Source organism: Polyodon spathula, chromosome 27 (genome assembly GCF_017654505.1).
Source record: "Polyodon spathula isolate WHYD16114869_AA chromosome 27, ASM1765450v1, whole genome shotgun sequence".
Classification (NCBI taxonomy): Eukaryota; Metazoa; Chordata; class Actinopteri; order Acipenseriformes; family Polyodontidae; genus Polyodon; species Polyodon spathula.
The window spans coordinates 2,495,526-2,511,026 of NC_054560.1; the positions used below are offsets into that span (position 1 = coordinate 2,495,526).

The 15,501-nt window shown below is 38.9% G+C and overlaps 1 protein-coding gene across 1 annotated transcript; it reads left to right on the forward strand.

Moving 5' to 3' along the window:
- The first annotated feature begins 455 nt into the window (after positions 1-455).
- Positions 456-6,034, forward strand: LOC121301345 (G-protein coupled receptor 54-like). The gene is made up of 6 exons (XM_041230660.1): positions 456-974; positions 1,296-1,549; positions 1,762-1,886; positions 2,894-3,029; positions 4,385-4,623; positions 5,198-6,034. Exons 2-6 carry the CDS (start codon positions 1,300-1,302, stop codon positions 5,576-5,578), a joined length of 1,131 nt encoding a protein of 376 aa, XP_041086594.1. The 5' UTR covers positions 456-974; positions 1,296-1,299; the 3' UTR covers positions 5,579-6,034.
- Positions 6,035-15,501: the final 9,467 nt, after the last annotated feature.

Below are 15,501 nucleotides of genomic sequence, written 5' to 3' on the forward strand. Positions count from 1 at the left end.
AATGCCATACCCCTCCGGTCAAGTCTTTCTAAGGAGGCCAGGCCCAGAATGTCAGGTGTAAGGGCTGCCTCGTTGATGCAGTAACTTCAGAACCTCCATAAAATTCCAGCATTTAATCCTAATTTTATGCAAAGAACATGACGGCTATAAATGAAATATATATGGAAGTTGTTTCATGTTTATGTATAATCACTCATGCACCAAGGTTTACTGATTGAAGCACATATTTGTTCACTTTAGTGTAGGCGATTGTCAAATTATAGAACTGAAATGTTCGTCATGTGCGTCAGACCTGCTCCAAAAACACACATATACCAGTATGTGTTCAGGTAACACATGTCATAAGCATTACTGGCTCCCCCTTCGCTGCAGTCCCCCGTCCCACCCCCGAGATGGGAGAACCATATAAAAAGCAGCACGGTCTGGATGGACATCAGACGCAACAGCAGAAAAGCCGCTGTGAATTTAATATACAGACGGGCTGGTAAAGCCGTGGTATAATTTCATTTCCATCAGGAAATTATTTTCTTGCCTTTTCATTCCAAAGGTGTTGTGCTTCTTGATTTTGGCAAACAGCAATTAGTTTATGAACTATTAGTATTTCTGAATTTATTTGGAAACCTACCAGACAGAATTAGCTTTTTTTTTTTCAAAGCAAACTGAATGGACTTCAGTGACAAGTCACCTACCTGAAGAATGCGTGTCAGCTCTCTTTATCCACCGCGAAGTCTGGTTGTCTAGTAAGAATAATATAAACCGACCGAATCAGTCCGGCAGCAGCACGGCATTCGGGGAGATCCTCGTCACTTTGTACTCTTGCTACTCGAAGAACATCCTTTTGTTCTCCTTCAAAAACAGCCTCAAAATGTTGTGCGCTTACTAATGTTATTTGGAAAGCCCCATTTATAATAGTTTGGCATTTCTGGAGCAGCGCAAAATAGTCTGAAGTGGGCAAACTACTTAAATCTTTAAAGGTAATTGTTCTTATTGCGTGCAGCTTAATAAACTAGGTCAAGTCGACAGACATTGCCTTCATCAATGTACTGTACTTTTAAAGTTATATTATTAAAGTCTATAATTATTATTATTGTCTTATTTTCTCAGTATGTTTCTATTTTAATTTTATTATAAGGAACACAGTTTTAGTAGCTTGAGAGGTGAGGTGCCACATACATTATTATCATAATAATAATAATAATAATAATAATAATAATAATAAAATAATAATAATAATCACGTTTTGGCATGAGCCTTCAATACTATGCATTGAATGTATAGGTATGCATTATTATTAGAGAGATGATTCCTGAAGTGTTGGGGAGCCCCAGTTTGAACGACTCCGTTGCCTTCCTGCTCAATGACTCGTGTGTCGGGCTGGGTCTATGCAGGAACAGTTCGGGTCCGCTCAACCCCCCGTTCCTGGTTGATGCCTGGCTCGTGCCCCTCTTCTTCGCCATTCTCATGGTGGTGGGGCTCGCGGGCAACTCCCTGGTCATCTACGTCGTTACCAAACACAAGCAAATGAGGACTGTCACCAACTTCTACATTGGTAAGTGCATTTTTCTTTCTTTCTTTCTTTCTTTCTTTCTTTCTTTCTTTCTTTCTTTCTTTCTTTCTTTGTCCTGCCAAAAGCGGAATACTGTATTCAAGTTTGAGTTTAAATTGTTCCTCAGCATTTTGAGCATATGCACTGTATCAAACTATAGTACCAATTATTTTACTGAAACCAAATTAACGAACAAATGGCTTCCCATTCTCCAGCTAACCTGGCCACGACTGACATCATCTTCCTGGTGTGCTGCGTGCCCTTCACCGCCGCGCTGTACCCACTTCCCAGCTGGATCTTCGGGGATTTCATGTGCAAATTAGTTAATTACATCCAGCAGGTGACTGTCATTTAGATACATTGGTCTTTCAAAATGGCGAAAGCCACGGTAGTCATCCAGCTGAGTTTGAATAAAGGATGGTGGGAAACTACCATGGCTACCTTTCAGGGCCAAACGATACAGCCTAGGAGCCCAGGGGTGAGATCTGAGTTTTCAGCCCTACAGAAAGGGTTTCTTATTTTTTGGGGTGAACTTTTCTGATATAATTTCTGATATCACCATTAGGTGATACAGCCTTTAATCTATAGGTGCTGCCCACCTCATTAGGAACACTCTCCAAATTGTTCTGCTGAAGTCTATTTTGGATGAATTCAAAGTTGCTTCATTCCATAATAAGTCAGGTGGCATATACAAGACCCTGAGTGATGATCTAATAGTTTACAGTGTGAGCAGAATTAAAGACGTGTGTGTGTTTGCAAACACAAGGCTCTCGGAGTCCCTCATGGCCCTGGGAAGCACATTCCTAAGTTGGGTATATAATGGCTGAAAACCTGTGGCATCAACCTGGACAGAGGAGAGGCTAGTAAGCCTTAGCCAAAGGACTGAAGAGAGAAGGTGGGGTCACAAGGAGCCAGAAGGTTGGACATGTAGGAGGGGTGACACAAAAACGTCCCTTGCTGAAAAATAACATTTGGCTATTGAATAAAAAGTGGCACTCATGCTGAAAAATAATCGTCACCCCTCATAGTTTCAGATACAATTGATAGACCTTTTTTGTAATTGGGGTGCAACCAACTTGAAAACTAAGGCTCTTTTTAAAACTGGTTTGTAGGCTCTTATGGGAAGTCTAGGCTATTGCCTAAGCTGTTTGAGTTGTTTCAGGGCCATTCGCATTATTTTACTGGATAGTTTGAAAGAAGACTTTCGCTTCTTTGGTTCAGTTCAGGCATGTAGAATCTTAACATTGAATAATGTCTTATATATAATATATATATATATATAATATATAGTATATATATATAGCTATATATATATATATATAGTGGTTTATCTTTCTTTCTTTCCAGGTTTCTGCCCAGGCGACGTGCGTGACTTTGACAGCGATGAGCGTTGACCGCTGGTACGTGACGGTGTATCCACTGCGCTCCCTGCGACAGAGAACTCCTCAAGTCGCAGCTGCAGTGAGTCTGGGGATCTGGCTAGGTAAGATCAGCTTGGAAAGTCCGAACAGCATTTAGTCCAGGAGAAGGCTCTCGTCTGAGCTGCATGTCATGTTTTATTAAGGATTAAAACAAAAAAGTTTATCCAGTAAAGGCACTAGCGTATGTGGCGTAGGGTTAGTCAAGCAATCAGGAGCCTGTTGTTTCGAATCTTGGTCGTGTTGAATTGCAGATCTTGGCTGGGAGCCCACAAAGTGTGAAACATTGGCCTTAAGCTCATCTACACGTAGCCTAGGGAGAAAAATGAGCCGCCTCATGCCTCCATTCTGGTCAGCCACTTCCCTAGCTGGCCTCTCGCCTCCAGGGTTCAGTAGCTTAATAATATCCATAACAACTTTCTGACATATGCCTTATTGCTGCTGTAGTAGGGAAACAGTACAAATCCCTTAACAAACCTCAAAAACAAGACATATTATTTAGAATATGTCCAATACTATGTGCCATGTAGTATTGGTCATATGACAAATGAACATGAGGTTTGATATCTTTATGTTCTCTTGCGTCCGTCCTGATCTCTCTTTCTGTTATTCTGACTTTATTGCCATTAATTTACAAGCTTGAAGTATTTGCATAAAGTGACCTTTGGAGGCAAACACAATTAGCAATAGGGATTGGAATGAATATGGAATGCGTGGGTCGCTTGTTCCTCTTTGATCTCTCAGATGCCTGCTACAGTGCACATGTTCGAGAGTAAGTAGCTTCAAATGATATTGTGTTATGTGCTTTGATAAGTCTGTGTTAAGCTGCTGCTCTTCAGTTCTAGCTGCCTGCCATAGACAAATTGTTATTAATGAGTTATTTAGCAGGTGCTTTTATCCAAAGCGACTTACATAGACTAGGGAGTGAATTATGCATCATAACTGCTGCTGCATAGTCACTTCCAATAGGACTTTGGTTTCCGAAAGATGGAGCACAAGGAGTGACTTGCTCAGGGTCACACACAGTGAGTCAGTAGTTGAGCTGGGATTGAACCTCCTGGTATCAAGCCCTTTTCTTTACCCACTGGACCACCAAGCTTTTTTGTAGATGTGTCTTTATATTAGTAAGCATCAGCACCATCTAGTGAACAGCAAAACTAAAATCGCAGACCACTAGATGGCACTGGCTCTTCTACTGTAAGTCTAGTGTATCACAGGCTAGCTATAGTGATGATAGGGAGCAGGAACTGAAGGGCAGCTCCTGAACTCTGATGAAAGCAACACAGACTGATCAAAAAAGAAAAACAGTGTTTGAGTGATTGCAATAAGAACCACTCTGAATGACTGCACACATGATGAAAAGTTCAAGAAGTGGCCTTGCATTGTCTGGACTCCCGCCTGTTCCCTTTCTATGCTGCAGGCTCATTCTTGGTGTCCATCCCAGTCCCCATGTACCACCGGATAACCAAAGGGGAATGGTTCGGACCACAGACCTACTGCACCGAACACTTCCCCTCCATCTCCCACGAGAAAGCCTTCATCCTCTACAATTTCCTGGCGGTCTACTTGCTCCCCCTGGTGACCATTTGTGTGTGTTACACCGCCATGCTGTTCCAGATGGGGCACCCCACTGTGGAACCATCTGACAACAACTATCAGGTATAAGCACTGCCCTTCTTATTCTCATAATCATGGAGGTTTGGGCCTATGGTGGATAAAACCGGAAGAACAGACGAACATTTTCTAACGAGGATCGATGCTTGAATTCCAGGATTCAACAGTTTATCTGCAGTGTTGTATTTTAAATATTTGCATATCCTGAATTCGTCTTAAGCGAAACAAATTAAGAACAATACAATTGGGGACCTGGAATAAGAGTAAGTAGCTTCAGATGACATTTTGGTTGGCCAAAGTATCTTTTGTATGTGTATGTGCCCAGCACTATCTCGCCCCCAGCATTTGTAATGCCAGCAATACTAAATTAAACGTATTTCCCAAGCGGCAGATCACTAGATGGGATTGGCTTTTACTTCCATAAAGACATAGAAGTAAGAGTATGCTGATTAAGCTTACCTTACATGTGTCTATGGCAGGTCACTGGCATAGTTCTTGAACTCAGGTGAAAGTAGCCAGCAGGGCAGTAAGAACAAAAGAAATGAAGTTTGAAGCTGCATACGCTTTCATAAAGCTAGTCAGGAGTTTCAGGGTGTTTAAAAAGTCTCCCCACTTCCAGCTGCAGTTGCTGGCGGGGCGCTCGGAGGCGATGAGAGCCAAGATCTCCCGCATGGTGGCTGTCATGGTGCTTCTCTTTGCCCTCTGCTGGGGCCCCATCCAGCTCTACATCCTGGTGCAGGCCTTCAGCACCAGCTTTGAGCGTGACTACTACATCTACAAGGTGAAGATCTGGGCTCACTGCATGTCCTACACCAACTCCTGTGTCAACCCGATTGTGTACTCCTTCATGGGAACTAACTTCCGCAAGGCCTTCAAGAAAGCCTTCCCCTTCATATTCAAGCAGCGTATCGCGGGCGCCAACCTACCCCAGGGCACTGCCAACACAGAGATGCACTTCCTCTCCTCTGGATCTCGGATTGCACCCTCGAGCCAGGAGTAAGAGGACCACCCAGGGCTACCCCTAGACCCTGCTAATGTGGCACATGGCATCGGAGGCTGTTGATAAGTCGTGCTCTTAAATTCTTCTTAAGAAATTGGAGCACCACTGAAAAGCAATGCTGTGAGTTTGTTTGTTGACAAAGGGACCAGCAGGGATTACATGTACTAGTGTACCCTATTATTTTACTCCTGTCTTTTCCCCCATGTCCAATAATGTTCCTCCCTGCCAATTTTGCCTAATCTGCAGGAGTGCCACAGCTAATACGACCCTTCCTGTGGAATCGCCGGCAAGCCTGCACTGCCGTGGTTGTGTCTTTACCAGGTGAGCCCCACAGGGACCCTTGCTTGTCTTGAGCAAGCCTTCCGACTGGTGGAAAGCCAGGGCACTCTGTGCCCCTTGCATTGCAATGGTAATTGGTATAAATAAATTATAAACTGTGCCAGCTTATGTGATTAACTTTTTTTGTGAGAAGTTTGTTTTATGGCCCGGTTCACAAGATTGTTTTAAATAATGTTTTGTTTGCAGACCATTAGACTGTTTTCAGATGAGCCCTGCACATGAAGAGGTGGCTTTGTGTGCGTGTGTGTGTGTGTTGTAAATCTTATGTGCATGCATTATAAATAATTAATGATATGCAGGGAGAGGCTGCCTGCTGTGTGTGATTACCAGCTGTGGAATCTAATCAGCAGGTAGGGGTGTCCCAGCAGGGTGTCGAGTCCCATTTATACACCTCAGCGTCTCTGTAAAGCCACAAGTCAACAGGCTGAAGATCGTCCACGCTACCTGGACAAAGAGACTGAAAGACCTTGCTGAAATCCTCTGATCGCCGTGAGAGTGAACCGGGATCAGTACGTAAAGAAGTTGAAATTCGGCAACGGCTGTGTGTGTGAGCCAGCAAATTGAAACCGCTGATCACTGTGTTTTTATTTATTTATTTCTTTATTTATTGCATTTATATAGGGCTTTTTATACAAAAGTGTCGCAAAGCACAGTACAGTACATAGCAGGAAAAAAAGAACAAACCATAATACATTTCTATAGCATGTCACACATACAACTCCCCCAGTCAGACCATTTAAATAACATATTTAAATAACAGTGTACACGTAATACAAAAGAAGCAATTTTAAAATTACATTAAAACTCACTGAGATAAGAAAAACATTTTTTAAAAGTGCATTTTTAGTCTTGATTTGTAAACTGTAACGGTCCCAGCTTCCCTGACAAACGAAGGCAGAGCATCCAATAATTTCGGAGCTCTACAAGAAATAGCCCTCCCTCCTGTGTTGCTTTTGTTGACCCTCGGAATAACCAGAAGCCCGGCGTCCTGTGATCTCACAGTGCGGTTTGGTGCTAATCCATTCAGCGCCTTGTAAGTTAACAGAAAAATATTTAAATCGATTCTATGCTGCACTGGAAGCCAGTGTAAAGAGGCCAAAACAGGGGTAATATGTTCAGTTTTCCTGGTTTTAGTCAGAATTCAAGTGGTGGTACCAGAAAATTGTGCATTACAATAATCAATTCTAGATGAAACAAAGGCAAGAATTAGTCTCTTGGCATCAGAAATAATTGGTCTAAGTTTGGCTAGATTTCTCAAATGGTAAAAAGATACTTTAGTACTTTCCCTAATATGAGTCTCAAATGAGAGATTAGGATCAAAGACGACCCCCAGACTCTTCATTTCTAACCAGGGGCAGATTATTAATCCCACCAGAGTATAGTGAGTGAGGAGTAGAAGCTGACCTCCTTTAATAGGAGTTTTCACGGCACCTTTTATTTGATAGTTTTTATAGTGTTATATTGCTTTATATTGTGTTGTATATCGTCTGGGAACTATCAGTGTTGATAGTGTCATGTAAGCTGTTTAGTGTTGTTCTATGTTAATAAAACCTGTGCGCCTGCGGGCATAACAACTACAACCTCCGTCCCGTCCTGCCTGTCACTCAGCAGCGAATGCACGCACCCACACAGCAGACGCCCGTCGTGACAGAGCTCTACAGTATATCTCAAACCTGAACGATATTGTAAAGCTCCAGAGTATTTTCTGAGGCTCTCATTCTAGAACCTTGCAGTCATTCACATACAATGACAGAATGAATGGGCTTTCAGCACTGTTACAAATGAAGTTGCTAAATAAAATATTAGGAAAATTAGATGAATTAGTGTCCCTTTAATTGGCATTCATAAGGATCGCCACTAGGAGGCATAGTATAATGGAAATTACTTTCAATGACTTAGAAAGGGATTCCAGTCTTACCAGTAGGTGGCTATATAAGTGATAAAGCACAGCTGCTTGCTGCAGGAGGGAACTTCATTATTTAAACCCTTCAAAGGAGCAGACAGTTAACACCTAGCCAGTACTGTAAGGACTGTAGCACAGAAACCGGGATCAGGGGACACTGTTTGAAATTAAGTGGGGTCAGACTTAGGACAAAAGGTAGGAAACATTTTTTTACACACAGTGATTTGTTTTAAACTCTCAATACTTGAAGCCTCTTGTTTAATGCATGAGGCCTCAAGTGCAGGGGCCTCCAACCCTGGCCCTGGAGAGCCCCAAACCTGCAGGTCTTATAGGTGTCTTTACATCATCAATGGCTAAAGATCTGGAACGCCTGTTAATCCTTGACTAATAAAGCCAATAACTGGTTCACTTAAGTAACTGAGAGCTCGGTAGAAATGGAAACCAGAAGACACTGTAGCTCTCCACGGCCAGGGCTGGAGACCCCTGCTCTACTGGATTCAAAACTGGAGGTGGGTTATAGACCAGGACCCTTGTTCCAGCTCCCTGTTAAAATCTTACATCAAAATCAGCATGTATTGAACTGTAGAGAGAGTCAATGCTACTCTATATATATTGGTTACATTGGTTAAACTACTTCATACAACTGTAAAGGTTTATAACAGCTACAGATTAATTTAGCAGTTATGCATTTTACAGTACTGGGGTTATAAAATGTGTTATTATTTATCCTGAACCAGAATTTCAATTATCTGTTGAACCAGCATGTGCACTAAAAACTTGTTCAACAAGCTGACACTTTTAAATTTCCAAGCAAGGATTTGAAAATAAGTAATCACAATCCTGGAAGAAAATGTAAATCTGTTCAAGCAACAAGTTAGAATGAGATAAAATAGCCGGGCCAAACACTGCAGAGACAGAAACCTCACCAACTTAATCTTCCATTATCTCGCCACCCGAAAGGCACCATGGGTAACACCACTCCTCCCCCGCTGCAGCTCATCTGCTAGTCAGGAAGTGCCGCTGGTTGGGGGTCAAAGGTCAGACTAGTAAACTACTTCTGGAATTTTTGCCCAGCTGTAGATCAGGCAGAGAGGTACAGTATTTCAGAATGACTTTTGTCGCTATCCTTAGGTGTATATATTATATTGCATAACAACTGCTTTTTTCATTGCAATTGAAAGAAACCATCCTTGAGTTAAAATGTGTGTGTGTGTGTATATATATATATATATATATATATAGTATATATTATAATATTATGATATATATAATATAATATATATATATATATATATAAACAGGATAACATATTGTCCTTTTTTCTTACGAGAATTTTCTATGTCAAAACACTGCATTTTTATTATTATTATTATTATTATTATTATTATTATTATTATTATTACATAGTATCATCAGTATACATATACATATATAATCGAAATTCATAATAATAATAATAATAATAATAATAATAATAATAATAATGATAATAATAATAAACAGGTTTATTATTATTATTATTTGGACAAAAGTAGAAACACCATAACTCTTTGCTTGGAAGATCATGAGTCATTATAAGTCATTTATCAAAGTCTGTCTCAGCTGTCTTGCACATTGTAACTGAAACTGACTCACATCTGATATGCAGCCCGAATATGACAGTCCACACCAGATAAAACATACCCTGATGAATATGACAGTCCACACCAGATAAAACATACACTGATCTATATGACAGTCCACACCAGATAAAACATACACTGATCAATATGACAGTCCACACCAGATAAAACATACACTGATCAATATGACAGTCCACACCAGATGTGGACACATGACAAATGACATTTAATAGAAAAAAGTGAAAGGTAATGCACGCAGGAAATAAAAATGTGCATTTTAAATACCATATGGAAGATACTGAAATTGCAGAAGGAATCTATGAAAAAGACCTAGGAGTTTTTGTTGACTCAGAAATGTCTTCATCTAGACAATGTGGGGAAGCTATAAAAAAGGCTAACAAGATGCTCAGATACATTGTGAAAAGTGTTTAATTTAAATCAAAGGAAGTAATGTTAAAACTACAATGCATTAGTAAGACCTCATCTTGAATATTGTGTTCAGTTCTGGTCACCTCACTACAAAAAGGATATTGCTGCTCTAGAAAGAGTGCAAAGAAGAGCGACCAGAATTATTCTGGGTTTAAAAGGCATGTCATATGCAGACAGGCTAAAAGAATTGAATCTATTCAGTCTTGAACAAAGAAGACTACACGGTGACCTAATTCAAGCATTCAAAATTCTAAAAAGTATTGACAGTGTCGACCCAAGGGACTTTTTCGACCTGAAAAAAGAAACAAGGACCAGGGGTCACAAATGGAGATTAGACAAAGGGGCATTCAGAACAGAAAATAGGAGGCACTTTTTTACACAGAGAATTGTGAGGGTCTGGAACCAACTCCCCAGTAATGATGTTGAAGCTGACACCCTGGGATCCTTCAAGATGCTGCTTGTTGAGACACTGAGGCATGTTTGTATGTATTTGTTAACTATATATCTGGATTTTATTAATAATAATGAGTACAAAATGCATTGCTGGGTAACAGAAACACTGCTAGACCATCCTTGATCTGTACAATTTTACCAAAGCTATCTAGTAAAGGACCCTCCCCACATCCAGAGAATAAGGAAAAAGTCATTTGGTTTCCTTTATAACGATTTACATTAAGATACACTGTACAGGCAGAGTGCTGTGAATTTGAGTGTCTGATTCTTCAACATAGACAACCCCTTTTCACTTTAGTGCTGTGACTAAATGTTTAAAATACAAACATAACATATATAAATAGCACCCACCTCCTCCTTCAAATATGTAAACACCTGCTAGCCTATGGAATAGGCGTATGTGTAGCGCATATGTGTACATACACAAACTTAATTCCAAAAACTACAAACCCAAATGTATTATTATGTATAACGTATCAGTTTTTAAATTGAATTACTATTAACATTTCCAAAGAGCACTAGCGAACAGAACACACTATTTGAACAGCAATGTGTGTTCGAGACAGTAACTCGGGCTATGGTTCAAATACGTCTGTGAAAGAAGCAGGGACCGTCCTCAAAGAGCTACGTGGTTGTAAAAAGATAGTGCTGAAAAGAACCGTGTCTGTTGTTGAATTGCTCATAGGGGAAGCCCATAGTGCTAATTTTATGATATTTTTTTTGTTTGTTTTTGCAGACGGTCCCTCTGCGGGGGGGTGGGGGGGTGGGGGGTAGCTCCCGAGCCCTGCCCCTGTATCAGGGGTTAGGAATTTGCATCTGATCGGTTTTGTCAACTCGCCAGTTAGCACGCCTTAGATGAAGCCAGGATACAATGTTCGTTCCATATCAGACCAGACATTAAACCCGGATTAGGTGTTCGGATGAAATAAACGTAACGTTAGTTAATTAATTAATTAATTAATTAATTGTTGTTATTAATAATAAAACAAATTATTATTATCGTTTTTAATGGAAGGTAGTGATGTCCCTTCCCGTTCCCAAGAGTTTACAAAAACAAAACGGAAGCTGATTTAGGTAAGTTTACTATTTTTTTTTTTTCCCCGTTTTTGAAATAATTTTGCAACATGATAAAGCTTTTGCTTTTGGTGGCTCGCTTTCATTACCGTGAAGTGTTGAATCAGTAAACAATTAATTGTGAAGTTTTTATTATTATTATTATTATTTTATATATATAAAAAAAAAATGTTTAGTGTGTTTACTGTATTTCCACGCATTCAAAAAACAACCAAACAAAACAACAACACATGGGTATTCGTTGCGAGCGCGTACCGCTCACGATACTGTGTCTCTTCTACAGCTATCCCCAGTTATATTCCTGTCATCTGCGTAATTTTAATTTAGGTAAATTAAAGAAGTAATGCTTTCTGAAGCGGGGTCTTAAAATACCGTTTAGACTTAGTTTTTAGTTAACTGTGCATTATGAAAGATTATGCGTGGTCAACAGTAAAGGTATTACGTTGTTCAAAGTGTTTATGGAAAATGTGGCTGGAGAAACAACAATATATTTTTTGGGGGGTGGGCAAAAACAGACCCCGTGTCAACAATTTGAAATAAAAAAATAAATAAATATCGAATTAATCTCGGACTTGTTTCTCTTTAGAAAATGCATTTTTAAGCGATTATAAGTTGCTGGTAGTATAAACATGATGGCCTTCGTTAGATCTGCTTGAATACGTAACTGTATGTGTTGTTGTTGTTGTTGTTGTTGTTGTTGTTATTATTTATTTTTTAAATGTTGTTTCACTCAGCGTGAGTAGCCCTTCGTTCGGAGCTACTGAAGCAACTGTATACATTAATGTTTACAATGGCCGTACGAGGAACATTTAAATGAACACACTCGTGTTATGTTTACATTTCCTTCCATTTAAAGTGTTCATTTTTGATTATATCTTCAGATTTTGCACTGTGATATATGGTAGGTGTTTTATTTTAAAAGTGTATTTCTACCTGTTGAAAGAGCGACAGTTTGTGTAGCCTGTTTTGGTGAATGATCGTTGCAATTTGTTTGTGTTTGTAATCGGTTGTATTATTATTATTATTATCATTATTATTATTATTATTATTATTATTATTATTGGATTGCTTCTGTTTGTTTTTTAAATGAATCCTAATTTGTGAAGTAATAATAAACAGGCATGTATCACAAAACAGGAACGGGAGGATTCTCCATTGCGAAATTCAGTCACAGTCGAATGTAAACATTTCGAACATTTTCGCTCTGCCCCCCAAATCATATTACTCTTCATTTTAAGATGGCTGAAATCGTGACGTAATGGTATACTATTACACTTAAAAGTAATTTTATATTTTATTAATAATAATAATAAAGTGTTTTCTTATAGTATAAGGTTCTGATTTGGTGTTTCCACCAATGTCCTCACAATAAACACTATTTAGAGGTTCAAATGTGTAGAGAATGTTAGTATTTCTTTTAAATAAGAGCTGATAACTGTAGCCATAATCGTCTATACACTGTCGCATACACGCTGAGTTGCAGGACGTAACTTCGCTAAACTAGAATGTCGCAGAAATGTCTTGTTAAGTACAAGAACATTAAGCTTTATGTAACACATAGTTAATGGAATCTGAGATAAACAAAGCTTTCATTTAGAATATATAAATACAGCGTTCAGATACAGCACCATTGTGTCAGTTTCACGTTTTTAATATTTTTTAAAACTTTACAACGTATTCTGTGAATCACAGTTGTACTGCAACACATCTGTCATGTATCTGCGATTTAAATAAAATGTAAACGCTAGAATCGGACACTGTGAAACTGAATCTACTACATGCCCTATATTTGGATACAAGGTTTCAGTTATTTCTCAACTGTTCCAAATTTTAATTCGGTTGTCACCCTCAAACTTCTGATGCGATTACCAGTATAAAACAGATGGTGATGTCAAGGGGGATTTTTTTTTTTTTTCAATTTAAAATGTGTTTCTAGTAAAAAAAACAAACAAACAAAAAAAATCCCTCAGGTCTTGGGTAAACATGTTTACAGTTGGATAACCCTGAATATGCAATCAGGAGAGGGAATTGATTGACTATTGATTGTCAATAAAATTGTCAATGCACTCGATCAATAAAGCAGCTGTCAGCAGAAAAGGAATAACAACATAGATTAATCAGGTTTCCTTTGCAAAAACTATGTTTCTCCAAATTTGAAGTGGCTTTCAAAGGCATAGGTGAGGGTCAGCAGGCTTTGTGTGAAGGGAAGGGATGTTTTGAGAACAGGAAAGGAGGTCATTCATTCAGTGTCTGGAATCCTCTGCAGACACGTGCTGGAGCTCAGTTCCTTTAATGTCTACAATAGGGCCTTTCCAGGAATTTGTTACAGAGGATCAGTGCTCCGTGTGAGCCTATGGCAAGCCCAGATCAACGTGTCTTAATGCTTTTTTCTTTTTAAAATGTTTACAGTGTGTTATGCAGTATAGATTGTTATACTGATTGAAAACAAATGAACCGTTTGCAGAACCCACTAGTGTATCTCCACTGTTAAACAGGCCTGTTTGTATGAACGCGCCTGTGTTTTAAAGCGCATTTTGCCTGGGTGTTGCTTAGCTCCTGGTAAGGCTACTTCTTTGTTATTGCTGTTTTTGTGATGTTGAAAAGTTTGTAGTGGCTTTTAAATAGCAGGTTTTCATGTTCAGTATTAAATTTTTTCCACAATGTTGTGAGCCAGTACATACAATGTAGTTGTAGTAAAACTCATTTGAACAAACATTTTGAAGGCTTAATCCATATGTTCTTTCTGACAAATGGTTGTTATCATTTAAAAAAAAAAAAAACAAACAAACACTGTCTTATTGATTACAAACACACGTCTTCATCCTAAATGTCAAAAAGGTGTTCTGTTTTGAGTGTATAGGATATTCTACACAACACCACTGATACACAGATTCATTTGAACTTGCATGTATTGGTCTATAGCTATTAAAACACTCAGTACATTTATAAACGTTAGAATAAACCTTTTAACATTCAGTGACAGTCTTTCTTCTGTTGGTCTGTGATACATTTTTTCATAGATCAAAGATCTTTTATTTTTGTTGTGTAAGACCTTGAAAAAGACGTAACTAAGTGTCACTGAATGTTAGTGTTTCCTATTCAATATGCTTTATAGTTAGGGTCATTACTGTTTCATAGCTGATGAAACTGACAAACAGTTTCGTAAAATACTTCTGCCGTGCGCTCAAGTGTTCCTTTCAACACTGCACATTAGAGATGTATGTGGGTAATGAAAGTGCAAATTGGGTTATGGAATTACTTTGTTACCTACAACTTATTTAATTGTACAGGGGAAATACTTGAATATGAAATAGTTTGGCATGCACTGTACACTATTGTGTAAACACTGAGGCTAACACTTAGACCTGATTATTTTTGACATCGTTTAGGCAAAAGTCCAAATCTTTAGCACTTGAGTAAATTTTACACATTTACAATCTAAGCTGCTAACAACCCTATTTCTAATACAGCTTTAGCCTAGAGAGAGTGTGCTGCATTCTCCCATTCTCCCGGGCTCACTACAGTGAAAACCTCTTAATGTGATCATGTCTGTACACTTTCATTTCAATCACATTAAGCCATCGAGTCAATGAAAACGTTTGGTTACGGTATGCAGTTGATTCCATTATATAGTGATTCTGTAAAGCACTTTTCTCTACCTGCAGCAGCAATATGTCAAATGACCTGTAAAGTGTAACTCGGAAGCAAAACATAATGCACTCTCCTTATACGCCCAAATGGGGAATATACAGATAACATTTTACATACAGATATTTTGTGTACGTTATTTTTAAAATCATATAGGGTACCCCCGTCCCTTAAACTAATGGCAATCCAGAACTGGGCAACAGATATACTTAATTAGGTACATATCCAATCGAGATGAAACTTGAAGACATTCTTTAGCACATGGCTATGGAGAGTGTTAGAAAAAATTGTTTGTAATGCAAATATTAGAATAACAAATGTGTGCATGAAAATATGTTTGGGTATGTCCTAAAGGGATGGGCCGTTACAACAGACCTACATATTTTCTTTTGGACTAGTAAAGGGTAGAGGATGTAGGTCTCCTTGCTTATTTACACTAGGGTCCTTGCTGTATT